At 50.2% G+C, this 27,610-nt stretch overlaps 1 protein-coding gene across 3 annotated transcripts in view; it reads right to left on the bottom strand.

Annotated features, from left to right (window-relative positions):
* Nucleotides 1-27,610, bottom strand: part of LOC104050730 (acid-sensing ion channel 2) — a 516,001-nt gene that overhangs the window by 17,082 nt on the left and 471,309 nt on the right. For all 3 annotated transcript variants that reach the window (XR_010376290.1, XM_064473186.1, XM_064473185.1), the window contains exon 3: nucleotides 4,427-4,554. Coding sequence is in view for 2 of the 3 variants with exons in the window: in XM_064473186.1 (XP_064329256.1) it covers nucleotides 4,427-4,554 (128 nt within the window). In the remaining variant the exon portion in view is untranslated. The remainder of the gene's footprint in view (nucleotides 1-4,426; nucleotides 4,555-27,610) is intronic.

The following is a 27,610-nucleotide window of genomic DNA, read 5'->3' as shown; positions in this document are numbered from 1 at the left end:
CCTAGCCCCTTTCACGCTGCATTCAGACCCAGCCACTGCCGTGGTGCGCAGAAGGTCACCCACAGAGGATGTTTTCCGCTGTTCTCCATCAAGACACTCTTGTTTTAATTGCAGCTGTCCCTCGTGTGTTGCCTTCTGCTGTGCCACCTCCCGAGCTGCTTTAGGGAGCTTAGTCTTGGCTCCCTTTAAACTTCAGGCGATAGATTCAGTCTGAGATTTCAGACAGAAAGCATCTCCCTTTAGGCATGAGTCTGCAGCAAAGAACCAGCTTGGCCTACATAACAACCACGTTTTATGGGGGAAACCTCCTTGCAGGATTGCTTTTGCTGACTCAGCACATGCAACCGATACGTGTGCAAAGTCCTTCTTATGATGCTACTAGTGCAAACCAGCACGGCATCATTACTGCATTAATGACGCAGTTCCCGAACTGGTAAATGTATCTGAAAACTGTCGCTCTGCAGGAACCAGAGAGCTCAGCCACTACAGAAGGAGGAAAACTGATTTTGTTCCCTTTTTGAGACTGACAGCTAATTTTGAAGGGAGATCTAATGAGATCATGGAACCAGAGTTTGCTTTTGACAAGGGGCTTTTGGAAAGCTCTCAGTATAAAGATCCAGGATTTACTGCTCTGTCACCAAGACGCAAGTCCTTGCTTGCACTAAGTGGCTGCATACCTGGAAAGTCAGGAAAACAGAAACTAAAGCCCAGTAAATACTCCTATTTCCAGACTGGGATGGTGGGACGAAGGGATAGATTTGAGCATGGCCACAGGGGATAGTAGCAGAGCCCAAATAAAGCCACAAGCCTCTAACCCAGCCATGAATAAATCCCTTTCACCCCAAAGCCCATTTCAAAGATGATGCATGGCTCCCACCATCATGCCAAGGTGAGTCTGCCCAAATCCACACCTATTTTTTTTAGCACTGGGAGAAGTGCTTATACCTAACACAGAGGCTGCTCTGAGCTGGGAGATGTGAAACGACCCCCTCTTTATCTTTATTTCTATACTTCTCCAGCTGGAGGATCATTTTGTTTATGTTTCATGGTGCAAAACACATTGTTTAGGACCCCAATAACTGGCTGGACTCAGTCCTCTGGGTGATGCTCATGGGCTTTTCCACCTTTTGCTCTGACTTACTGAAGAAGCAGCATGTGACTGCCCCAGATGTAGAGATTTAGTAGAAAAAAATAAAAAGACTAAATCAGGGGTCTGAAAAAAAGATGTGTGTTCAGGGCTTGGGAAGGTGGGTGATGCCTGGCCAGTCCCTGCAGTGTAATTAGAGGCGTCAGTAGCACGTGTATGCTCTAGTGGTTGTAATTAGGTTAAAAATGACTTTATGGAGAGGAGGGATTGGGGTTGGCAGCAATGCCCAGGGAGCTGAATGCTGCTCCTGGCAGGTGGCTTGAAGAGCCCTCCGGGTCTCCTGGGTGAAGGCGTCACAGCCCGTGGTATAATTTTAAACCAGTTACAGAACCCCTGTCCCTGAGCAGAAACATGCCCTTCCTTCTCCCAGCACCAAAACTCTGGCAAAACCTGCAGGAGAGGGGACACACCTCAAATGTTTTTCTTGTCATGTTCTACATCTTCCCTGCCTGGAAGGAGGGATCTGGGGAGGGATGGGGTTTTCCCCCTCTCTCTCAGCTGGCTGTCTTCCTGATAGGAAGTCTGATCTTTTAATAGAAATAATGAAATAGTTAATGCCGTCAACAGGATGGGGAAGATTTACAGCAGCTGTCTTAAAAGTCTCCAGTATTTATGCTATTTCTATCTTAAAACAAAGTCCTTGAGATCCTCCCTGCAGGCTCCAGCTCCCAGCCACGCTCCCAGATCTTGCTGAAGCCGGGATGTTTAAGGAAGACAAATCTTTCCAATTACCGCTCACGCTGCCAAGCGGGTGCGATTCGAGGCGGTGTTGCCAAGCTCATGCAGCATCAGGCGGCTGCACCGCAGCACCCGATACCCTGCCCAGCGCTGCCTGCTAACGGGGGATGCAAAGTGGCATGTGAACGGCTGGCGATGCCCTTCTCAGTCGCCAGCCTCGGCACCTCCGCCAGCTTTTCTGCAGGGCTGATGTGGTCTCACTAAGGGGGTGCTGATTCTGCCGGAGGTGTTTTTCACAGCTGACAATTTGCTAAACAAAAAGCCTGCTCTTTGCTGCTGAGAAAAGAGGAGACGGATTCGCTCGAAGGCATGTGCATACTGGGGATGGAAATGCAAGACCCCAACACAGGACCATCTGCTCTGACACAGACTCACTGAATGGTTTGGGCTGGAAGGGAGCTTTAAAGCTCAGCCAGTGCAACCCCCTGCAGTGAGCAGGGACATCTTCAAGTATATCAGGCTGCTCAGAGCCCCGTCCAACCTGACCTTGAATGATTCCAGGGATGGGGCATCTCCCACCTCTCCGGGCATCCTGTGCCAGTGTTTCACCACCCCCACCATAAAAAATTTCTTCCTTATTCCTAGCCTGACATGGGACCCTCTGCTCCGACACTGACTTCCTCCATGACCTTTGGCATGTCACTTGTCCTCCCTGGGGTAAGCCAGCATCTGCGAGCTGCCTGCCAGGTGCTGGCATGGAACGGCTCCCATATGCAGCTCTTGTAGGGGACAACCAGCCGCTGGCCCTAGCCCCAGGGCCGTATCCAGACCCCACTGCCAGTGGCAGCTGCAGGCACGGGGCTGACCCCAGCGCTGCCGCCTCGGTGTGTGGAGACCCCCAGACTGCTTCAGGAGATGTCCCCAGGAGAGAGCGTGGATAAAGCATTCCGTGCCCAGTAATTACTGCCAACAGTAGTTAATGTTTTCCATCATTCCAGAGTCTCTACCTTGCAGCGTGCCCCATGTAAGCAATGCCAAACACTGCTGGGTCCCCTGGGACAGCAGAGAGCAGCTCTGGAGAGAGGTGAGGACGCTGGGGACACGTGGAAGGGCTTGTGTGAGGCGAATGGGCATGAAAAATGCCTACAATGGGTTTCCAAGCCCATTTCTGGCTTGGACTTCAGCAGCTGCTGCCTCATCCCCTGGAGAGCCCTTTGCTTCGCTGTTACTAAGGTGTTACACTCCAAACGAGAGCCCCGCGCACTAATAAAGCTGCTCATTTTCTGCAGCCCACCGGACTTCCCACAAGATACCAACCGACAAGAGCGAAACATTTCTCTGCTTTAATTGAGAAGTTTCCACCTGGCGCTCGCCCACCAGGAGCCCACACTGTTCGTTATCTCCTGGCTGATTACACACAAGCACGCCGTAATGAAGAAGATCTGCATCCAGGCTTACCGAAATGCAGCATCTTCAGGTGTATTTTGGTAGCCGGTGGCCACGGAGAGATGCCTTAACGATATATTTGGTGGTGAATTCCTTGTGTTGCTCTGAGCTGAAGTGTAACGGCTGCAGCTCTGATCTCCACGGAGGTTTAATCAGAGCAAAGCCTTTAACAGCTCATGTTCACTCTCCTCAACTTGATTTATGTCTCATTTGAGGGTGGCTGCAAAAGCAGTGAGGAAAATGAGAGAGGCAACGAAGCAGGAGGGCTAGGAATGACAGCACCGGGGCCAAGCTGGGGGAAAAAATCATTCCGCTGGATGGCTTTCTGAACACCTACCCAGGGTTTGGGTCTAATGACGCTACGTCACATCGCATCCATCTGCTCTGTGACGATGTGCCACCGTCGGGGCTCAGGGAGGGTGACGCACCCCGAGCCATGAGCGTCCCACCACAGGTTGTAACAAATAACGCAACTGAAAGGATTCACGCTGATCTACATAATGAAACACTCTCCTCTCGTCTCTTTTTATATCCTTGGAGCGTGAGAGCCTTTTGGCAACAAGCATCCTTTCTCGGTGGGTGGGGAAGTACCCAACACATTGAGCGACTGCCACAGTGGAACGATAACCGCGGAAGAGCAAGGCTGGGAAATTACCAGAGATGAAGTCCCTTCTGCAGCCAAAATTACAAGGATTGTGGGTGATGCATGGGAAGCAACGCAGAGAAAGCTGCCCTCATCCCAACCAATTTGAAGCAAGGCATAAAAATCATAGAATCATAGAATCATTAAGGTTGGAAAAGACCTCTAGGCTCATCAACTCCAACTGTCAACCCAACACTACCATGTTTCCTAAACCATGCCCTGAAATGCCACGTCTACATGTCTCTTAAATACCTCCAGGGATGGTGACTCCAGCACCTCTCTGGGCAGCCTGTGCCAGTGCCTGACCATTCTTTCAGTAACAAAATTTTTCCTAATATCCAGTCTAAACCTCCCCTGATGCAGCTTGGGGCCGTTTGCTCTCGTTCTATCGCTACTAAGTAAATAGCTGTTAACGATCAAGGTGCCTCTCAAGGGGCATCAGTACTCAGAAGCAACCTCTCATACAGACCCACTGAAGGGACCTTGGTGTGTAAATGAAATTTAGGACTTACCCTTTGCTCCTGGGTGGCTACAAAGGTCTGGAATCCAGGAGCCACCCCGAACCCCAGCTCCTGGACAAAAGGTGGCTCAGACTGGCTGTGGATCTGGACTTTGACTCCAGCCTCGAACGTCGTCTCCTCTGGAAGAAGAAGAGGGGAGGTTAGCAGGCTGTGGGGGGTGGGATGGTGTCCACTGGCATGGGCATGTTTGTCCCGCTGTGGAAAATGGTATCCAGCCAAGCTCTCCTGCTCAAAAGCAGGAGGTAAGCAGTTGGGAGGGCTCCACCTGGATGATCAGACTTCTGGGCATCAAGGAAGGAAACATAGCAGCAGCATTTGCTGGGAGCAGAGCACACCTGGGACTCAGCCCAAATCACCACTGCTGCCCATCGGGACAAAGAACATCTCCAGGCTCCTGGTCCTTACACTGCTGCCCATGGCAAGGGCTCACCCTCCCTCTAACACAGAGATTTGTGATTCTCCAGCTTGGCCCGTACTTCCAAGCTACAGAAAACAGGAGGTGACTTCTACTTTCTAGCTGGCTACAGAATTTTAAATGCATTCCTGTATTACTACAACAAATAAACTCCTTCCCCCAAACGGAGACGTTTCTACTATCCATAAGGTCTCCAATGCTGAAAGCATGGGTGCACCCTGCATCCGCTGCCCCGCCTCTGACTCTGCCTGAGGCCACTTGGGAGACAATGTAGGTAATTAAATAATGAAAAAAAGCATGTTAAATTCCAAGAAGCTCATGTTTTTGGCAGCTGAAGCTGTTCCAAGCTGGACAGAGGTATTTTGCAGTGCACAGGCTCAGACACATCACCGAGTTATGGGTGATGTGAGGTTTCCACATCCCAAATCTGTGCTCAACACCGCATAACTCGAGGTCAGTCCCCGCCTTCCATTAGAAAATAAAACCCACTAGAAAAAGACTTTCAGAAGCAGAATTAATGGGATGCAAATCAGACCCGAGTGTGATACATGAGCACTTTGGGCTCCTCTATCACACAGGCATCTTCATGCAGCTGGGGCGCGTAACCTTTCTCTCTTTAGCATCGCTGCTACGGTCTCGCATCCCAACAAACTAGAGGAAGCATATGGGACTAAGGGGTGGGGGGCTGATTTGCAAAGGAAGTTGTTAACTCTGCATAATTTGGCCTAAAAACTGAGTTACCCACTAATACGAATCCATGCCTGTGGCCAGCAATGCCGCCTCTACAGCTAAAGAGCTTCTGTTTAAAGATGAGTCACTCTATTTTCTTTGCTTACTATTCCTTGGTATTTTTCTACTATTTTATGATGCCTTTCAATTTTTAACAGCACTGTATTCAATCCAAAGTGTTAGAAACTCAGCACCAAGGAATCACAGCCGCAGAGCTGTTACACCAGGGACTACATAAGATTTGCAGCAGGAGACGACAGCAGAAGACACCAGACCATGGGGTGATACGGGATGAGGAGAAGGACAAGGAAAGAATAAAGTGACACTGGATGACATGAGGGTTACAGGTCTCAGGAACCCATTGCTTAAGAGGATGCAGCTCTGCTGACTGAATCGGGCAGCAAAGGGATCAGCCTTCCTCTCCCAAGAGAGGACTTTCTTGAACCCTGCTCACACAGTAGCCCCCAAGGCAAATGAAGCCAAAGACTGCATGGGTGGGAACGGGCTTATGCATGGATTTGTTGGGCTAAACGAGAGCATCTACAGTGCTCAGATCTACCTCCTTTACAGCTAACCATCCTCTGAGGCTTCAACACTCCGTCATGGCCAAACCCATCGAGTGTTGGTCCAAGAAGGTTGGCCCAGAGACCTCCAGAAACTCCCAGTCAGACATGCTGCCGTCACCTTCATCCCCTACTGAGGAAACCAACCCTCCCCGCCAGCCACAAATCAAAACACACACTTCATTCAGCTTTTGGGAACACACAACATTTTAAAAGCCCCACTCTGACAGCGAGGCTGCTTTACTTCTTGGCTACGTGAAACTTCATGCTCTGCACCTGCAGTGATGTGTCTACCAGCAGCATCTCCACATCTCAAGCATTTTATCTCAGCAGCCTTTGCAGACTGAGCAGCTGGAGCAGGCTATTACTATTTAACCCTTTAAAGCCCAGCTTTTCTACCTTAGGCACAGGAAAATAATTTGGAGATAATCAGGATTTATTAAAACAGTTACCTTCCCAGGCCTTGCATACGTCTGCAAAATGCGGGGGGGTGGCGAGGGAGTGAGCTCTCCGCATGCTTGGTCGAGGCTCATCTCCAACCAGTTGGAGTTGGACTTTGAACCAGTCAGAGGTGTTCTGATCTGCAAGGCTCACTCTTGAACACACACTCCCATGGATTGATGCCTCCAGTGCCTGCGCTAATCTGCCTGCCCATGCACTGGCTCTGCGATGCTCCACGCAAGGTAATTGTATGTTTTTCATAGAATCATAGAATTATTAAGGTTGGAAAAGACCTTTAGGATCATCAAGTCCAACTCTCAGCCCAACCCCTCCAGGCCTCCTAAACCATGTCCCCAAGTACGACGTCTACACGTTTTTTGAAACCCCCCCCGGGATGGTGCCTCTGGGCAGCCTGTCCCAATGCCTGACAACCCTTTCAGTGAAGTAATATTTCCTAATATTAAGTCTAAACCTCTCCTGATGCCACTTGAGGCTGTTTCCTCTTGCCCTGTCCCTGGTGACTTGGGAGCAGAGACCAGCCCCCCCTCACTCCAGCCCCTCTCAGGCAGCTGCAGAGAGCGAGAAGGGCTCCCCTCAGCCCCCCCTTCTCCAGGCTAAACCCCCCCAGCTCCCCCAGCCGCCCCCCAGCACACTTGTGCTCCAGACCCTGCCCCAGCCCCGCTGCCCTTCTCTGGACACGCTCCAGCCCCTCAAGGCCCTTCTTGTCCCGAGGGGCCCAAACCTGAGCCCAGCATTCGAGGTGGGGCCTCCCCAGGGCCGAGCACAGGGGCCCCATCCCTGCCCGGCTCCTGCTGGCCACACCAGCGCTGACACAAGCCCGGGGGCTGGTGGCCTCCTTGGCACCCGGGCACTGCTGGCTCATGCCCAGCCGGCTGTCAGCCAGCACCCCCAGGGCCTTCTCCGCCGGGCACTTCCCAGCCCCTCTGCCCCAGGCCTGGGGTGTTGCCTGGGGTTGGTGTGACCCAAGGGCAGGACCCGGCACTGGGCCTTGTTGAACCTCAAACCTTCTGCCTCGTTGTGACAGAAGTGGTTTTGGTATATAAAACATGCCTTGCTTTAGGGCATGCAGCATTGCTAATTGCATGGGGTGGCATGCGGTGGATGCAGAGCCTGGGTGCACCTCTTCTGAGATCTGCATCTTCTCTATGGGTCACGGGCACAGACAGCGTGAGTTTATTTTGGCTTTTCCCTACACTGAAGCCTCCTGGAGCAAGACTAGCATTGACCAGCCTTGCTCTTGGCTTCCAATTCTGCTCAAGACCCAACAACTGTGACCTGAATCACTCCCCACTGCCCTCCTGTGATGGGGGTTACGGGGAGGAACGCAACCCAATTACTGGGACCCACCATGACAAAAACCTGCCTTGCCTTTGCCTTGCTCAGCTGTAATTGGGCTCCTCTCCCTCCAAGAGACGTCAGATGGATGTCGACACATCCAAGCTCTCTTGCTGTCTGCTCTAGCTCTGCATCTGCCCACCCACGGGGGTCCCATTTTTGGGTCTCTTCCCTGCCAATACTTCCCCAGTGCAGATCCTCCAAAACATGCCAGCGCTGAGGGTGAAGCCCAAACTTCCCCCCAAACCTTCAGCAATGCAGAGCATCCCCATCCAACCTCATCGCTGCTCAGCAGCACCGCAGCAGCCCCGGGGGCTCCACAGCTGATTGAGCACTGTGATGCCCAAGCCCCACGCACACCAGCATGGGTCAAACCGCTCTCCTGAGCACCCACCAACTCCTCCAGTTTCAATCCCGATCCTGTTATCCTCCCGTGACGCCCACTCCTACCAATCCCACCCAGCTCCGTCGCTTTGCCTGGCGTTGATCCCCTTCCAACACTTCAGAGGAGACACCATATGCTCCCTTCAGTAATTACCTGACAAGTTGGAGGAGAAAGCTTCTATTTAGTCTAACTTGTTGGGCAACGGGAACTGTTTTGTTAAAACATTTTCCATCTGAAATTATTCTGCCCATTTCTGCACCTGCCCCGGGTCTGTTCAGCTCTGACTTAATTCCATATATTTCCAAGACTGGGTGCTGTGCCCAGGTCCATCTGCGGGTAAATCCCTGTACATCCATATCAAGCAAACAAGATACAGCCTGCAAGTATCCATGAGAGACTTAAAAGCAACAGGGTTTGTAATTTTAAATAGAAAATCCTGGCATGCAGCCAGTTGTAATCAGGATGGGGAGGGAAAAGCATTTTCACTGCCATAGAAGAAACCTTGGTTTTAAAACACATAGTTATTAATTTTCATCATCGATAATAACAAGAAGAGCAAAATAAACAGTGGTTTTTTTTAGAAAACCTGCCAAAAGCCAGGCAACATGCATTGCTTTTCCTGCAAGAAACACATGCGAGGATGAAACTATAAACAAGAAACTGGCTTTGAAAAACTGTCACTTCTGCTAAAACTTCATTTTCTATAAAATAGCTCTTTTCCACTAAGAGAGAAAAATTAAAAGCCCAGCTACAAAACCCTTTGATGGAATATGCCTGGACCGGTCCTCAATAGCTGCATCTTAAACTTTCCAAGCTCTGTGCTGAGACTGAGAAGCATTAGTGTGCTGCAGGTGTAAGGAACAGGTCTCAGAGGACCCAGAAGCTCAAGACTGTCTGGTTTTAGGTGCATTTAGGTTGCTAAAATTAAAGTCCCTGGGCAGAGCAAACCCTAAAAGGCTCTGTGGCAAACCCTGGGTCTCAAGGTTGTTACCCTGAGACTGGAGAGGTGCAAGCAGGGGTGTGAACATCCACAGAGATGCATCCCAGCCACGGTTTTGCCAGTTTTAGCATCGTTTTGAATGGCTTCTTCTAGCAGTACCTTCTGGAGGCAGGGGGCTGCGTACCAGACCAAGCTGTTGCTGCTGTTCTGTTAGACGTGTTTCCTGTAATCACCCGTCAATGGGGAAAAAACAACCCTGAAAATGCTCTGATTGGCTCCGATGCCAGAAAAACTTCAAATAGAAATTCCGGTGACTTCGGGTTTGGTTCGTACCTTATGGTTTTTAAACTAATTTTGTGATGTTGCCCATCCACAGCCCTTCATTCACGCTCCAATCCCACTTTTCAGCGGACAGTGCCTGTAAATTCATTTCTTAGGGCATCCCAGGTTGGGAATAGAGCAAAAACTCCTTGATGACTGCATTTTTAAATACATTAATATACATTATTTTACACAGGACAGTGTTTCCAAACAAATCCTGAGCTGTTCTTTTCACTGAAGGATTAAAGTAGTGTTAATTAAATTGGGGATTAATTCAGCGTGTGCTTCAAGCTGGCTGCGGAGTATTTTGTGTTGCAGATTGCACAGCTTTCTATTTCTGGCGTTGGCTCTCCATGACTTCATTGGGCCCTTCTGCTTAGAGCATCGCTCGAAAAATCTTAATAAAGCTCCAGCTGACTGTACGCTCGGGTGCGGGCTACAAAGCTCATCCCTGTGAATCTGCAAGAAGCTGCAATTAAAGTAAGAAATGCAGCCAAAGGCACGGAGCTACCCTTCTCCCCCTGCCTTATTACGTCCAAACTGATCCACTTCTCTCTGGCAATTAACATCTGAAGCCGTGCTTAGCACTAATTTATTGGGAATTGAAGATACAGCCTGAGTCACGGGTCATTTCCAGCTGGAGCCGTCACCTGCCAGCTCTGCCGGCAGCACCGGCAGCTCCACGGAACACCCTCCTGCTCAGAGAAAACCAAAACAGATCCCATATGGCTCAAACTGAGCACAGTAGATGGTATTTTCTCGGCTGGTTCACATAGTGACTGTACTAGAAGGTGGCCCAAAGGTTTATTCTGGGTAATAAGCTTTCTCCTGCAGTGTGCAGAAGTGAGCATGGCGCTGGGAGGTTTGGGTTCTCCCCAGACTCTCGTCGTCCTTTGCCTCAGTTTCCCCATCTGTAAAACAGGAGCAATGTTGCTGCTTAACTCATCGGGCTGGAAGAGCCACCTGTATGTCCTCTACCCTCTGCACAGCGCCGTTCAACAGCGCAGCGTATTACTGAGGCGCAAAGACAGCGACTATCTCATGGGGACAGTATCCTTAAGGGGTACGAGCAGCACTAAGTGCAACATCTGGAAGGAAGCACAGATGTTCATCCCTGTGCCAGCTGCACTGCGTCCAGAAAAGGTATGTCAGGACCACGGTTTCTTGTCTCCCTGGGGCAGGAAGGCTGCCCAGGCGCAGGGGAGTTCCTGCGGCGGCACAGACATGCCCAGAGACGCTGTGAGATGTCACGGTTCATCTCTAGTTGTTACGGCATCCTTTGCTCAGTATTGCCATGGAAACAACGTGCATCAGAGCAAGTGCTCCTCCACCTCCCCTGTCGGGGTCCGGGCGGGTTGGCACCCCCGGCACCGGGGCCGAGCACCCCGAGTTGCTCTGGGTGTGCAAAATAGCATGGCCCTGTCCCCATGCCCACCAACCCAGTGACGCCCTAAATCCCTCCTGCATCCCTCCTGCACGCCTCCCATTTAGCTCAGCAGCATGTGGGACCTGGCTCATGTCCTCACATCACCCGGGGTCTGTGCCCGCAGCTCAGCACCTCCTGAGCACGTCAGGCTCATCACGCCGGGGGGCAGCCGGCACCCACAGTGACCCAGCAGATGTGCCTTGTGGTCCCACACTTGGGAGTCAACTGCCGCTCCATCCACACTATATCTGTGCAGAAATCTTAAATGAATGTGCAACATTCACATTTTTCCTAGACTAGAATTTATAGATGGAAAAAAAACCCACCCCCAAATTGCCATGGAAACATAAGAAAGCAGGACCGCCAAGCCTACTGCAAAATAAACCCTGGAGTTATAAAGAAACCAGTTTAACGCCAGCAAAACCAGTTTCGCGCTCCCCTGTGCATGTTCTAATTTCTGTGGAAGCATCATGTTTTGCTTCACTTAAAGTTGCTTGGATACAGGATGAAGTGAAGCTGAAATAAGAGTATTCGCAACCGGGCTCGCGGAGGTTTGATAGCATCCGTTTGACAGGCGACCAAATCGACGCAACTTTCCCCACTAAAAACCAGTCGCTTGAAATTTGTCCTGTGTGTTGTGCTACTGTGGGATGTGCTTTGGCTGCTGTTTTGGGAGCAATCAGGGACTACCACCAGCTCTGGCAGATGTCGGGAAAAATACCATGCGTCCCGTTCGGATGCGGCAGCAGTGAGAGTCCCAGCGGGGCTGTGCAGAGCGTGCATGAACCCAGCCTGGCTGCTCACCTCCATTTAAGAGGGACAAATTAAATCTACAGAACCCACCGTGCGAGGGTGGCCAGGGGAGTGCGGAGCCTGTCGTGGTCTCGTCCATCTGGCCAAGCTTTGGAGGGGTCCGGCTGCTTCCCAGTGTTTGGTAGGGCCAGCACTGGCCCAAGGGAATGGGGATAAGTTGATGCTGGGGAAGATGAAGAAATCCCTAAAGCAGCTGAAGAAAAGTCCTTGTTGTAGAAGAGGGGAAAAACTCAGTAACTGCTTTCCAGTAGGTGGATATTACATTTGGGGTAGGGGTGATAAGATGGAAAGTCCTGCAATCTACAGGTTATAGCCCTATATAGAGGACTGACAGAGACCACCCAGCCCTTCGTTCTTAAGGATGGGTCCCTTAACCTTGTCCCCTTTCCGCTGGGAGCCCAAAAGGCAGGACGTCACCTCCAAGACCGTTCCCCTTGGCAACCTTTTGAGCGCACCGAGGAACACCGTCTTTCCTCTCCAACATGATCCCCTTGCCACAGTCCATGCCAGGGTCTTGTGGGTGCTGCAGTGATGCCCCCGGGGTCCCTGCTGCTGCTGGAGGAATCACTGCTGCTGACAGCACCAATACAAGCTCCGGGCAAGCCCTGTGCCCAGCTCTGGACAATTAAATCTATTTTCAGGCTTTTCCTGTCACCGAAGAAGAAGGGCAGCCAGCTTCAGAGTGATTCATCCCATCCCAGGGAGATGTCTACAGCAGGATGAGTCACGTCCAAGGTGTTGCAACTTCCCTCCACCGAGCCAAGGCAACTCCTTAATCTCCATAAGCAGATACGATAGGATCAAATAAGCATAACCAAGCCCCAATGGGAAATTCAGGCGTTCCCTTTTCAGAGCTAAGGAACTGATAAAGGCAACCAGCCTCTCTCTCTACAAACCCTTCCCCGTAGCTATGAAATCAAACCTTGCTGCTTCAAAGCGCTGCTGACAACCTGCAGCAGGGACCTCCTGTTCCCCTGGTTCTCTTGAACAATCAGTGTTGGGATGAAACGGGGGGAAAAGGAATTGCTTCCTGGCAGACCAACTCATTCTCTCTCACGGAGGTGGGAAGTGAACCGAGACCCCCCAAACATCGCCCATGAGCCGGACAACCCAGGTAAATGTGGCTCCAGCACATCAGCGGTGATCTCAAGGCTACTGGAGGCTTTGATGGTGATGGAGAGCAGATGAAGAGCAGCACAGAAGCATCGTGTGACAAGCTCCACTATAGCAAGTCATCAGGGACTTTGTGTGCAAGGTTAAAGATTTATTCTGGGAAAACAAACCCAAAAGCCCTGCACCTGAAAGCTACCAGCATGAAAGGCCACCAGCTTGTATTAAAGGCAAGCGAGGTAGTGGTATTAGCTACAGAGGTAAATCAATTCTTCCTCTTTATCTCTTGGGATACAGTCAGTGTATTTCAGAGGTTTGGTTTTTTTTCCCCTTTTTCTTTTCTTTCTTTTTTTTTTTTTTTTTTAAATGAAAGAATACTTTGAAAAACCTCATGTCCTCCTATCTGAAAGGTGCAGACAGCCCGGCTCTTGGGGCGGCGACAGGAGCACGGAGGGCTGCTTTCCAGCCTTGACTGCTCTGCGGAGGGCATGGCAGCACTGCTGTCACCCAACTGTCACCACGAAATGACACCTCTTGCTTCTTGTTTCTTTTTGCTTTGGCAAGAAATAACAGCAAGAAGGGATTTGCATGAAGAGGAGAGGAAGAGGAGAGCCTTCTGCCTGCAGAGCCTGCAAGAGGGAGGCTGAAAGGAAGATTTGGGAAGGGCAGGAGATGGACCTTGCATCCTTCTCTCTCTTCCCACGGCCCAAAGGCTGGACAAGCAGCAGCGAAGCCTCTGCCCTATAATCCCAAGGGATGAGGGCGCAGAGGCGATGCTTCCACCTGGCACCACTGGGATGTAAGCACTGTGCGATTCCTACAGTGTGAACTGGGATAGTATATATGGAATATAAACCCCCCAAACCCAAGCTAACGCTCCAGGACATAAGGCAACTACTACACCTAGCTGGTACTCAAAGCTTTCCTACCAGCAATTCATTACTTAATCCCCCACTAAGCATTTATGTGGGTATCTTCTACTTAATTATCTGGTCATGGTGCTGGAACAGGCAGGAGACGGGACATGACTGAGCTCCTTCACTACAAAAGGCAAGCCCCCAGCAGAGGTTTTTGCCTGCTCACTCCATTCCAAGCTCTCTGTAAAGCGCAGCCGCGATTTGTTACTCACCAAGTAACAGAAGGTGTTATAACAAACTACATTAAGCATATCTGCTATTTTTAGTTAAGCATATTGCATTTGCATACTAAATCTGAGGGGCCATATGTCTCAACGTATATTATTAAAAAGCTTGTTACATAATAAACGGGGCAGGAGAAACCGGCAGGTCTCCAGCAAGTCGAGCCCAGAGCTGTTAAAGTGGTTTTGCTGGACAGTGAGGAGCCAGCAAATGAATATTTTAGTTCCTTGCTTCTCTCCTATTAAGCTTAAGTTTTAATCATTAAAGTGGGAAAACAAGTGTCTCGTAACCTGCTTTATTGGCGGGGTCATGCCAGGGCAGGGAGGGTTGCTCCTGCCAAGTTTTGCTGCTCATATGATCGCTTCTTGGTAGGGAAAGAAAATAAATTCCCCTCCCACTCAGCATCCTTTGGGAATCACGTGTGGCTGGGAAGGGCCACCACAGGAGGGAGGATAGCCAAAAAATCAGGGGGTGGTCAGAGCCACCCCCGTATCTCCTCCGCCCCTGGGAGCTGCTGCCAGAAATACAGGACAAGGAAGGGAGAGATATTCCCTGCAGAGGGGAGAAATATCCCCTGCATCCAGAGCCGGAGGTGCTGGCCCCCAGGTGACCCATCTGCCAGTTTCTGCTTTTGCAAGCGGCTGCCACCGCAGCGACAGAAATTACCAAAAAAACCACCCAAACCCTAGAAAAAGAAAAGAAAAAGAAAGGACTCGTTCTAAAGGTGCAGAAGCGGTTCTCGCACATCCCTCCCCGCCTCCAGGAGCCTCACCGCTTCCCCCAGAACATCTTGAAATATTAAACAGTGAAAGAGCTGCTGCTAATTTTGGCTGGTAGCAGAGCCAGATGGAAGCAGATTCCCAGTGCCGTGGCTGGGTCTTGGCTCTGCTGCTGCCCTTGTCGGGGTGGATGGATGGACGGACGCAGGGGACCGGGATGCCGCGCAGGCTAAGCCCAGGGCTCCCGCCAGCTTTTGGCAGTGACAAAAGGGAGACGGCATCTCCATGTACTTGGAAGAGGAGTCAGCAGGATGTGCTTTCTCAAACTGGAGGTCCAAAGAGGTGCCAGGGAGATCACCTAGCTCTGAGCATCACTGGCTCCCAGGAAGCCCCTCTGCCTCCTGACACCTCCCTGGGAATGTGGGTCCCATGGGAAGGCACAATAGTCCCAACGTGGGACAGAAGAAGACGACTGGGGTGGGTCACCATCCCAAGGTGGTGGGTCACCACCCCAAGGTGATGATCCCATCGCCATCACCACCCCGACCCGCGGTGAGAGCCTCCACAGGACTCCAAGGTCCGTGCAGGTCACCAGAGCGAGCTGTGCCAGGTCCCACTCCTCCGCAGGATCAGTGCTTAATTTTCCTGCCTGAAGGATGCTGTAGAGCTCGCACCGGTCCAGCACCACCAGCAGATAACCAGGCTTTGCTCCCGCTGGGCCCTTATCCTGCACGGACCAGACTTCCCTCTCGAGCCAAGCTCGTGCCTTCCCATCACCCACCTGCTTTCCTCATTCTGCAGCCACTCCAATCAGTAATAATGTCTTACAACTATTTATTTTCTCCTGGTCCCTCTCCAGGACACGTTGCTGGAGGCTGAAGCACAGAAATCCCTGCAGGCAGGAGCTGGTCCCATTTGCTTTTGCAACCTTTTGGAGAAAAGCAATTTCACCCTGAACGCAAAGCCGGGCTGGGTGGAAAAGCTTTGGAGTTAGTGTGCAATTAAATAAAATCACTGCCGGCACAAGGACGTTTGAAGACAGGCGGCGGGCAGAGAGGTTTTCACCATTTCGAGAAACCTTGACTCCGTGCCCTGCCTGAATTGCACTGACAGCTGTGGTTATGTCTATTTAATTTGCATCATCTATAAATGTCAGTGTTTTGAGTGATGTAATTTCTGAGCACTTTGGTGAACTCGGCAACTAAGTAAACACTTATTTTAATGGAAAAGGATGTGCCTCAGATGCAGTTTATGATTACAAAATTTCAGGAGAGGGCTAGTCTATCAACGTGGGGAAAAAAACCCAAGTATTTTAGTGACATCGGTGAGGGAAATGCTTCTCCTGCTCATGCATCTGAGATTTCAAAGTATTGGCCAGCAAGGACCAAGATAGACCTGAAATCAACAGCTGACTTTTCTGGAGGTGGGGAAAAAGAAAAAAATAAGGAAAAAAAGATAAAAAAAGATAAAAAGAAACCCCAACCCCCTGCTCCACTCAAGGATACATGGGTGTAAGTCTTGGTCTCACATTCAAAGAATGCTTCAACAACTGGGATGTAGGGTATTTTAGAGAGATTTAGGTTTGTCCACACATTTCCACAGGAAGTTTCAGTTCCCCCATGTTTCCTTAGAAAACTCTCCACCTAGTAATTTTTACCCCTAGCAACCAAACAGATTTTAGAGCTAAAAGAGCCAAATAGATTTAAGAGAAGAAAAACTAGAAGTCTGCAGGCCTGGGGAGTGGAGAATTTCATATCTCCTATTTGTGAGCTTCATGTCCTATTTTATAGTGATTTTTCAGGATTAGGGTTACCGAAGTGGGGAGAGCGGGTGGTCGCAGGAGGTGATGCTCCTCCAGGGTCCCGTCTGCTCCTCCAATCTCAGCTTCCCACCTGCAGACCTTCTAAGGTGCCTTCACCACTTCTGTCATCCGCACACCAAAACCAAACCCCTCCTGCACCAGGGAAGGATTCTCCCTCTCTATATGTGTCCCATCTTCAGCCCAAAGCGTCGCTGCTTCCTCGCAGCATTTCCACCTCCCTCCCTTTGCCCCCCAAAGCCCCCGGTGTGTGTCCCCCCAGCCCTCTCTCCTCCCGCCATCCCCCAACGCCGCAAATGGAAGATGCTATATATAAAAATATTTGCATTGTGTTGTAGCGTGCTGCCCACAGTAAGGCCAGTGGGGCACAGACAGATCTCACATGGCAGCAGGCAGTCTAGTATTTTCCTCTGATAAAAATAACCTGTGAAAATTACACCTAGTGCAGCCTGCAGTGCTGCAATGAATTTTGCTGGGGGGTGGGGAGGGGGGGAGGGAGAAAAAATCCCTCCGTGCTAACCTGGTGGTTTAAGCAGAAAATGGCATTGCTGGTACCAGAGGTTGCTTCTGAGGCTTTTCAAGGTATGGGAAGAACATGGCAGTACAAGAGACCAGGCTGGAGGTGAAATACAACAACAGGACAGATGCCAAGGCATAGCTGGGCCCTGCTGAGATTTTGAGGTGATGAGGTGGATTTTGCAAGAGAGACAAAGCAAGGGGAGCATTCGGCTCCTTGCATTTTGGCCGTCTCGGAGTTGAACATCAAGTCTCAGCCTCTCACTAGGGTCCCTCCACAGCCCATGGGGAGGGATGGGGGATCATCCACCCCATCCTTTGAGTGCTGCTTGACGCATTTAGAGGAGAAACCTCCTTTCAGTGGGCAATGGAGGGTGGGATGGCTCCACTCCAGCTTTCAGAGCCCTGTCACCTTGTTCATCGTGCAAATCTACCTTCTCAAGTGCCAACACACAGAAAGAAACGATGCCTGCAAGCCAGGGGACTCCAAAGTCTCAGCAGTGAAACCTCACCTGAAACACCGTCATTGGTTCTGGTCACCGGAGCCTGATCGATGGAGAAGGGGAAAGGAGTGCACCAAAGCTGCTGGGATGGTGAGGAGCGGGGAACCCGGCATTTGGGAGGAGTCCAACACAGCTTGGGTTGTGTATCGTCTGGCGAGACGAAGGCTATGAATCCTCACTATAAATACATCAAAGGCAAACACCAGAAGGGAGCAGAGCGTTTCCATCGACAGGAAAATATTTGTAAAAATATAATCCAAACTAGGATAAGCTGATGGTGAGTAAGTCTAACCTGGAAATCAAGTGTTCTGGAACCAACAATACACAGCCGTGGAGAAAGTGTATTGCTAGCACGGACAGCTTAAATACCTCATTGCAGCACTGGGGCCAGGGTACAGTCATCTGGCCTTCGAGAAGCTTTGCTCTTTCAAAGCCCAAAGGGATTTTGGCTGCAAAGGCTCAGGAACAGCCCCACGGCTCACTTCCAGGCCCTACAGTTCAAGGCAAAAGGCTGAGCTCCTCCATCGTCCCGGTGCGCACCATGCGTGGCTGCGCCCGCTCTGCACCCGCTTTTGCACCCAGAAAGCAAAACCATCAGGGAGCCGGGCAGGGGAACAGACCGTCGGGGTTACGAAGGTACAAAGGCTGCCTCCCGCATCTCCCCACTCTTACCCGGCCCCTAGGACCTGCATCGTTCCATTTTACACACCCCAACTCCAACCCCAAGGGAAGATTTTTGCCTCCGGAAATCTCAATTCTTGCCCCATGCCGGGGCACAGCGAGAGGGTCCCCGTGCTCAAAGGACCCACTCAGCACCCTTGTGGCAACAGCTCTGGGCTCACACAGGCTCCTGTGTGTCCTAGGGCAGAAAAATGACCAAATCCAGCGCCCAAAGCCTTGGCCCGCTCCTGTCCAAAGCCCAGCCCTGCTCCCCTGGCCGCAGCAGCGCGGGATGGAGCTAAGCCAGAGATGCAAGTGTTCTTGCTTTTATGAGTTTGCAGCTTTCACAAGTTCAGTACTAACTTGCATCGCAGCAATAATGCTTAATTATTGTTTTTATTATTGAAATATTTATGGAAGCCCATGCAACATCATACAAACAACCCCACGAGGCCATTACTACCGTTATAGAAATAAATATCTGCACTGAAGGGCATTATGATGAGCCACTGAAGATAAATTGTTCTTGGCTCCTGGGATGGAGTATAACAAACTGCTGTGTAACGTTAAAACGTCTCAATTTTTCCCTTGGGAACATGCTCGGATGAGAGCTCAGAGCATGAGAAATGCATCTCCATCAGGACATCACTGAAATAAACAGGATTTTTTGCCATTTTCCCCCCCAGAATCGGCTCTGACATTCCTCATGCTGTGGCTACACCACAGAGCTGCTTCAGCCCTAGCCTGGAATTAGATGGGAGTTAAACCTCCGTGACCTGGATGTCTTGGAGGAAGAGGTCGGCAGGAGAGAGTCCTCTAGTGAAACAGCCTGGATCATGGAGGAGCAAACTGGGGGGGCCTTCTGCTCCCCCACTGGACCCCGCAGCCTGGACTGGATCCAGACTTTGTGGCAGGTGGTGAAATGTGGCAAAATAAATTAGTTTTGGGAGGATGCTGGATGGCTCAAACACCATCACCTGGTGCGCAGCTCCACGGTGCTCAGAACTGCTGGAAAAAGGGTTTCTTGCCTGAAAGGGAGCCTTCAAAAAGAACGTCCGTGAGCTGATGGTCTCTTGCCCCAGACCAAAGGTGACCAGATCACAAGGAAAAGCAGAGATGGCTCAGAGCCCTTTTTCTCCAGGCTCCTGCATGAATCCTTTGCTATCTTTGGCCTTTCCCCGTAAAGAGGAGGACTTCTGCCCAGCACGGTTCGGGATGTATACAGGGCTGTTCAGTAACAATAACTTCTTTCACATCCCTGTTTCCAAAGACACCTATTTTGCTTTTCTTATGCTGACCTTCCACTGGAAGGAAAGAGACTTTTCCTTTTGTACGTCTATATTTGAGTGAAGGCAACGGCAATCATTTCCCTTCTCCGCTGCTCACACTCTAAAATATTTGAGTTAACGGCACCATGTAGTATAATTTGTCACTTGGCCAAACGCCACAGATGGCATTTCCCTCTCTTAATCCTTATAAGCTTCTCCTTAAATAGTGGTAGTGGAAGTAATAACCACAACAAAAATATTAAAATTGATAAACAAAGCACAGTCGCGGTCCTCTTTATGAAAGCCACCCAGTTTCGCAGGGTGTTTGGTAGCAAAGTAGACATCGGTGGTGGCAGCATGCCAAAACCAACACTAGATAGCCCCAAAATGCTTGGGTTTTTTTCCTAGGTAGCGGTGCCTCTGCGTACCACGCAGCTCTAAAACAGCTCATTTTTTATTGCCACGTGGCTTTGAGATCTCACTCTGCTGTCACCGAGCAGGAAAGTCACCCAGCCCCACCAACAGCCATGACCTGGCACAACCCACTTTGCCAAAAAATGAGAAAGCATTAGAAACATGTCCCGAAGAAGCAGAAGAAAGATGCCAACGCACCAGCAGTGCAGGTGACCGGTACCATCACCCACGCATCGCCCCACAGGGCAGCCAGGGCCAGCTCCTGCTGGGGTTCCCATGGGCACCCAAGCGACCTGGCTCAACAGCCAGGGCTGGAAGAGCCCTGGTAAGACCACCAAACCCAACCTCCTGCCCCAGGGCTGCATCACAGCAGTGCCCACGTCCTCCAATGGACCATCATCAAACCTGTCCCCAAAGCCTCCAGTGAAGATTCCCTCACTCCATTATGGGCACAGGAGGAGAAAACATCTTTCCAGGGCTTCACGCAGTGTCCTCCCCACCAGCCAAGTCCGTTCGTCCTTCACACACCCGCCACGGCTTGTCCTTCCCTTTCTCCCTAGCTTAGTCTTCCTCATACCCAAAGACTTATCCGGGTTTCTCTTTCACCCTCTCTAAACCACCCAGTGTCGGCTCCTTCCCCATTTCAACTGTCCCAAGTGAAGCCCAGCGCTGCTGCAGGTAACTCTGCGCGGCAGCGGACCTCACGTGGCACCAGGTGCCACCACCGTATCATCGCAGCGGACGGAGCTCTGGCAGCACAGATAAACACCTTGCAACACTCAAGCTTTTTTCTCCCTTTTCACCTTTCCTCCACGCATCCGACCATCGCGGCTCTAGTAAATACAGCGGCAGAAACGCACTGCTCGGGGGCTGGTGAGAGAGGAGCTTTGACTCTTTCCTGCACTCCTTTTAACCTGCATAAAAGCTGAATAATTAATCACAACTCTTGTTTTTCTCCCCTCTGCTCTGCTAAAATAGCCTTCACCTGCTCTCCAGCCATCCAGAAGCACGCTCTAGATGCTCTTTGCCATCTGTGATTCCTTCGAGTGCTTTGTATTACTGCAACAAGACACGGTACAACCACAGGCAGCTGTGCTCTTCGGCAGAGATGCTCGACGTGGACCGCTGGCTATTTTGTCTTGTAAACAAGCAAGGAGAGAGCCGTAACTGAAAGGACAATGAAAATTTGGTGATGCTGCCTGACGATGAAATGAGACAAGGTTAAGGAGCAGCCAGCACGAGTTGCAGGAAGCCCTCATGGTGGGTGGCCACTGGGGTTCCTCAATTTCTTTCACAAAGTCCTGCGTTATCTCAGGAAAGATACATTTTATTTGCTCCATATCTCAGGCAAGACAGATTCTTTCCTCCTTCAGGGCTGGCTGAAGCAATGTTGTTTTTAAGAGGAGACTGTCGGTCTCTACTCATGCTGCTCAGCGCAAGGGAAATGCTTCCAGAGCACCTACAGGAGGGGAAACCCCTTCCACCGTCATCCTCAGCACAGCTTGACGCCGCGCGGGGACTACAGCAATTTGCCTTAGGAAACACCTGGGAGGTCTCAAACGTCACCCGGAACCCGTGTCGCTACGGGCTGGACAAAGTCGGAGCAAAACGATGATCCCTGCACTAAAGAGATTAATACAATTAAATTTAATTAGCACTTGCAAAAGACTTTTATCTTCAAAGCGCTTTCTCACCACAAAATCCCCTGGTACCTCTGTGAGACTGATTAGTATGCACCGAGCTCTTTCTCTTCCAGGAGGGAAACAGAGACACCCGGGGAAGGGTCAAGACCAGAGCAGGGGGTGACGACCTAGATTATCCTCACATAAAACCGGTGCATCCAGAGGGCATCCCAAAACCTCACCAGAGGCACTGATGCCTCGCTCCCAGTGCTCAGAAAAAAACAGCAATAAGCCCCAGGTGTTTGGGTGTTTGCAGGCACCTTTGCAGCTCCTGGGACAGCCAAGGCTGAGGCTGCAGAGAGCAGCCCCCAAACCTTCTCACCTCGGCGCGAGCCACCCGGGCACCGGCCGACAGCCACGACACTGGCCATGCCAGGCTTCTTCTCATGGCTCCTTCCTACCCCACAAATTACCGCTATTTTGAGCGCTCATATTTCAGCTACAGACATTTAACTTTTCACACCAGCCACAAAGACTCCAATGAAAGTTACATCATAAAGTGTATATTTAATTTTAATGCTGCATGGCATTGCTTTGTAACATGTATCCATTGATCTTAGGTGCCTTATCGCTGCTTTATCAGCTTTCCTAAAGCCAGCTTCTAGTTTTTATTCCTTTTTTTTTTAAGAAAAGCTTTTGAAGCCTCCTCCTTCCATAAAGGATTTTCTCATTAAGTCATTGAAATATATTTACAGCCTTCAGTTTAATGACTGTATGTGACTGGGGATGACTGACTGTGCCTGCTAATACCAGCCCTGCAGAGGACAGAGCCTTGCTGTCACAGTCGCTCACCCACCTTCCCAAGCAGGAGCACAGGAACAGGAGCAGCTTTCCCAGCCACGTCTGAACTGCTCCGCACATACGTGTCCCTGCAGGGGACTGGGTGCTCAGAAAGGAGGAGACGAGACACCTGCAGCAGACAACCACTGTGATTTTATTTTATTTTATTTATTTCTGGGTGTCTAACTGCCAGACAGGCATAAACTGGACTTAGAGGGTGTTGCATGATGTGCTGATTGCACTCGGGTGGGCTGAAATACACTCCTTCGATGAGCTCCTGGGCCACACCTCAGCATCAAGCTCGTCTTGGGGACCAGAGGGGCTGATGGACAAAACACAGGGATGCTTCCGACTCGCCTGCCCTGCCTGGTGAGGAAATCCCTTGCAAAAAGCCCTCAGGTTTCAGGCTTGTGTTCGCTTACCCGCTGCCAAAGCTGTTGAGATGTTCTGGATGGTAGGTACCTGTTTCGGGCTCAGAAATCCAAAAGCTTCAAGACTGGCTAAAAATGAACATTTCCCCCTATTTCTTAAAAACAACCAACAATTTGATTTTAATACCAAGTTGAAATCCTCCCCCCCCAAGTCCTTTCCTTCCACAAGCAGTGTTGGATGGCCAGCATCAATCCTTGGGGCAACCTGAGCCTGGATCAGCTCCTGACAATTTCCCGGGTGCATGGAAACAGCAGTACCCGCTACATCGCAAAAGAGAAAAAACAGCTTTTTCAACAAATGCGTTGGCTCTCTCCAGCTCCACGATGACATCGAGAGGCCCCGGAGAGCAATTCACCATGAATGGGAGTATATCGGTTATGTGACAACATTAATGACACAGCCCAGACACAAAAACCCAAGTAACCTTTGAGCTGCCTCTCTTCGCTCCGGCGCTATTGATGAGTGTGCTCAGGCAAACATAATTAAATTTTAGTGGCAGCCTAATTTTGTGGATGCTCTGGTTGTCAGGGGGCTGGTGGAAGGTGGAAATAACGTTGACCTTTTCTCCCTGGGAAACCTGGCTAATTGAATGAATTCTTGCTCTCATTAGGAAAAGGTCCAAGATGCAGCACACTTTACACCTCCCTTTAGGTAACACCAACCAGCCTCCTAAAGGTCAAGCTGTCTTTGATGTGTTGATCTGATCTGAGATCAGAGTTTCCTATTGCAAAAAAGCAATGAGTTCTTCTGGCCCGAACTCCTCGGTGTTATTTATGCTCGAGGCCACTGCTGCTTTATAGGTACCATTTATCTCTTTGGACGTTCAAGTCTTCAGAAGGATGAATCAACCCTGGGTCATTGGGGTTTGGGGTGTTTTTCTATTGCCTTGGCTAATTATTGCTGCCTGGTAATTGCTGCCAAACCTTTGCATCATTTCAAACAAAGCTGCGTTCTCCCTTTGCAGCACTGACTGGGTTTCAGCAGAAGTTGTTTTGTAGCATTTAATAGCTTATATTTAAGCAAGAGGAGATTTATTCATGGAAAACTCTACTTCATTTTGCAGAAAGGGACATAACCACCAAGGAACATTTGACTCTCTAAGGATGAGTTTGATGTCATGCAACAAATTACGACCCTAGTGCAATCTTCTTCATCACTGTAACGGCCTCTCACTGCAGATTTTAATCTGAAATATTTCAGACACGGAGGTGTCTGTGCAGGGCTCTGAACATACCGATTACCACCGGTCAACCTCACAGCTTCATAAACACTGATACGCGAGGCTTGCCCTTGGTGATGGGGGACACCAGGTTCATGGCTTCGTGGCTGTCTTGACTTACTCAGATTTTGATTTTGTGACTTTCTGGGGCTCTACGCTCTTGCAAAAACTGAAAGCTGATGCCAGCCAAGCTTCATCTCTCTGCTCTGGCTTGCTGGGAGACAAGGTGCTGGCTGGGAGAGGAGCTGGGGAGGGATGTCCAGCACCGCTGCCACAGCACGACATCGCCAGGCCTGTGCCCGGCCCTGCAAACCGTTAGGAGCAGACGGCTACACCCGCCACCTCCCCTAAAGACCATGAATAAAGCTGCAGTGAAGATGCTGTGGCGTGTCTTATCTGGCACTCCTTATGAAAAGATTAGCTGAAGCTAATCAGGAGGGAAAATTGTTAATTCAAGATCCCAGACGCTTCTTTTGCCATAACAGAGGGCATTAACGCGAGCGCCCTGCCTAAATGCCAAGCAAAGCCACCCCCCTCCGGCTCCCCACGTCCCCGCTGTAGTTTCCAGATCAATTCAGTATTATTTTCTCCATCTTAAACCATCACGTAGCCTTACTGTGAATAATAAAAGCCTTTTTGGTCTTTCCTCCTTCCAGAGGGAGCAGCATTTCATCCGCCTGTGCTGTTACACGTACACGCGCGGTTTGTTAATCAGCTGGTGAAAATGCTCTGGGCTGAAAAGTGCCGGAGAAGGCAAGTTACTCTTACACACACCTTGCCCTGCCTTTCCTCTTTTTTTTTCTTCCTTTCCTTTTTTATTTTAATTGATAAATTAAATTGAGAACCAACCTTTCCAACGCAAACAAGAGTTTCAGCTGCAAAAAAGCTGCCCTAAGGCTGCACGCAGGAGGCAACTGCTTGCAACATCCCCGTAATGGAAAGGAAATTGCAAGAGCGCCGAGAAGCCCTGGAGTCAGCACTAACACATGGACTTTCAGGAAGCGGTTTCTCATTTTAAAACGTGCTCAGGGTTTTGCATCAACACATGTACAGGATAACCCCACACAAGCCATCGCCAACCACTGCCGTAGCCCACCGTCCTACCACGGCACATACCTGCACCTACCCATCACTTCTTCCACTCCCAGGTCATTTCCTACTTATTTTATATTTACGGATGGGTTTTATGTTAATTACAACAATTCCACTTCTAACTCCACAAGCTGCAAAGAAAGCAGATGCACAAACCAGGGCTTTTTTTCCTTTTTCCCAAACTCTGTGGTTAAAACCAGCGGCTCAAAGCATGCAGATGATTCCCCCTGGTGTAAATCTGAAACAGCCCCTCGGACCACACCAGGAGCCCAGCGGGTTTGGCAGCCGTGACCTGGGAGAGGCCAGGCTTCCTCCTCCACCACTTGAACTGAGATCTTTTGTAAGCAAAAGGAGGCCTGGATGTATGAAGGACCGCCGCTAATCACATGAATATGCAGAAGTAAATGACAGAGAGTGCTTTGTGCCTCTCCACAGCTGGCAAATCAAATGCTCCAGGGCTTGGGCTTATTAATGCGCCATGCACAGAGGCTGCACAGCTGGAGACCAAGTGCTGGGGCTGGGGAGGCTTTGGGGAAAGAGTGGGGACATCTGACCCCCGAGCTAAATCAACTGTCCCTCCTTGCTGTAAAAATTCTTGCAATCAGATGCTGTAGTGCAGCAGGAACGACGCTCTGCAGACCCACCTCAGCAGCACAGAGATGCTGTTTGAACCTGTTTTGCCTGGCATGAAATCCTAGAGGGTGGGGGGGTGGGGGGAAAACAACACAAAAAACCAAACGCCCAAAACAACAACAAAACCCAAACCAAAACAAAAAATCAGAGAAACCAAGGAAACCTTTAATTTGTGCCCGTATCAGTAAACTTTCTGCAAGATGAATTTTCAGCGTTGGCAGTGCTGGCCTCCAGCCACCTGCACCTGCCTGGGGTCACCCTCATCCCCTCCAAATCCTCTCTGCAGCGGCTCGGCTGTGGCATCCCTGAAGTTATCAAGGCTTTTGCGAGCCATGAGGAGGAACAGCCTTGTCTCAAGCCAAAAGCATCACCGTGGTGCTGGTTGCAGGGAGTGAATGTGGATGATTTGTGCTGCAAACCCCTTTAAAGTCACGCCTGGAGCATCCCAAGCTTTGGGCAGGCCCTGGAGATGCTCCACTACAGATCCCAAAACCCAGCGCAGGCAGTAGATCCCTCAACACGGCCCTGATAACCTATTCTTCTCCAGAAAAAAGCCACCAGAGAGACAACGTCTCTAAAATATGACCTACCCCGAGTCGTGCATAAAGCGAGGCTCGTGCCAGTGTTGGCATGATGTCCCAGGGCACGTCTCTGCTCCGCAAGCATCCCACCACGAGCCGGTCCCCAGGGAGATGCAGCTGAAGGGAGGTCAGGGCTGGCTGAGAAGTGCTGCTCGTCGCAGCATGGATGGAACCACCATCACTTTTCCCCCCTTTAGAGACTTAAGGAGGACCCAAAAGCCCTTCCCAGAACAGCCAGCAGCTGCCAACAAATCCAAGCTAACTTCTACCGCATCAGGGCTTGTGTGAAGACCCTGGTTCAAAATTAAAACCACACTAAATCAATTTGTCTAAATTGAATCCATTTGGAAATGGAAAGAGATCAGCGGAATTAAGGCGGCTTTAATGAGGAAGAAAAGCAGCGGCATGGAAATTCAATGCCACCGAAACCACCTGCACCGCTGGCTAATTTGGATTAATGCTACAGACATGCCTCAGCTCCCCCCACAGCGATGCCCGGAGGGAGCGCGAGCATCCAGCGCCTCGGGAACGGCAGAGGTTGGTCCCCAAGCTCCCACCACACATCCTCTGCTTTCCCTTTTCCCAAACCACAGCCCCCTGGAGAGGGGCTTCCTCCAGCTACCAGCGGATGGTTTTCCCTTGCGTCCCCCGCTTGATGGCAGCGGTCGGTACCCACCACTTGTAACAGCATGAAAAAGCCCTACTGGGAAGCAAAAGATAAACCGCAATCCAAATGGGTTGGGCGTGAAGGAAATAGGCTCGAGATCCTTCTCTGCATGACCTAGATCAAAACTCTTCCTCGCAGCCCGTGTTTTTTATCGAGCTAAATAATAGCAGCCCATAATACTATGTGATAGGCTCCTAAGTGGATTGAAGCCTCGAGCTGTATAGATTTCATGCTTCTTCTTAGTGCAATTTTATAGCGCTTTTCTCATCCCCCTGTTTTTTTATTCAGCGTGTTACTTGATTAATTGGTATGAAATGTTCATCTTTATCCAACAATTCCTGAAACACAAACGCAGAACTCTCCGACTGTATTTCTTATTTACAGCCCTGTAGCCTGAGTGATTTCCAATTTACTGTGCTGCTATATTAGGTCAATATATAATACCTTGGGCCACTCCAGAAAGATTAACCAGAAGTGGATTCCCTTTCCAATCAAATTGTCACCGCTATAAATTAGTTTCTTTTACTATATTTGATTGCATTTCTGCCAATT

The sequence above is a fragment of the Phalacrocorax carbo genome, chromosome 25 (genome assembly GCF_963921805.1).
Source record: "Phalacrocorax carbo chromosome 25, bPhaCar2.1, whole genome shotgun sequence".
NCBI lineage: Eukaryota > Metazoa > Chordata > Aves > Suliformes > Phalacrocoracidae > Phalacrocorax > Phalacrocorax carbo.
The sequence above is the reverse complement of the archived record's forward strand: the minus strand, read 5'-3'. Positions and strand labels throughout refer to the sequence as shown.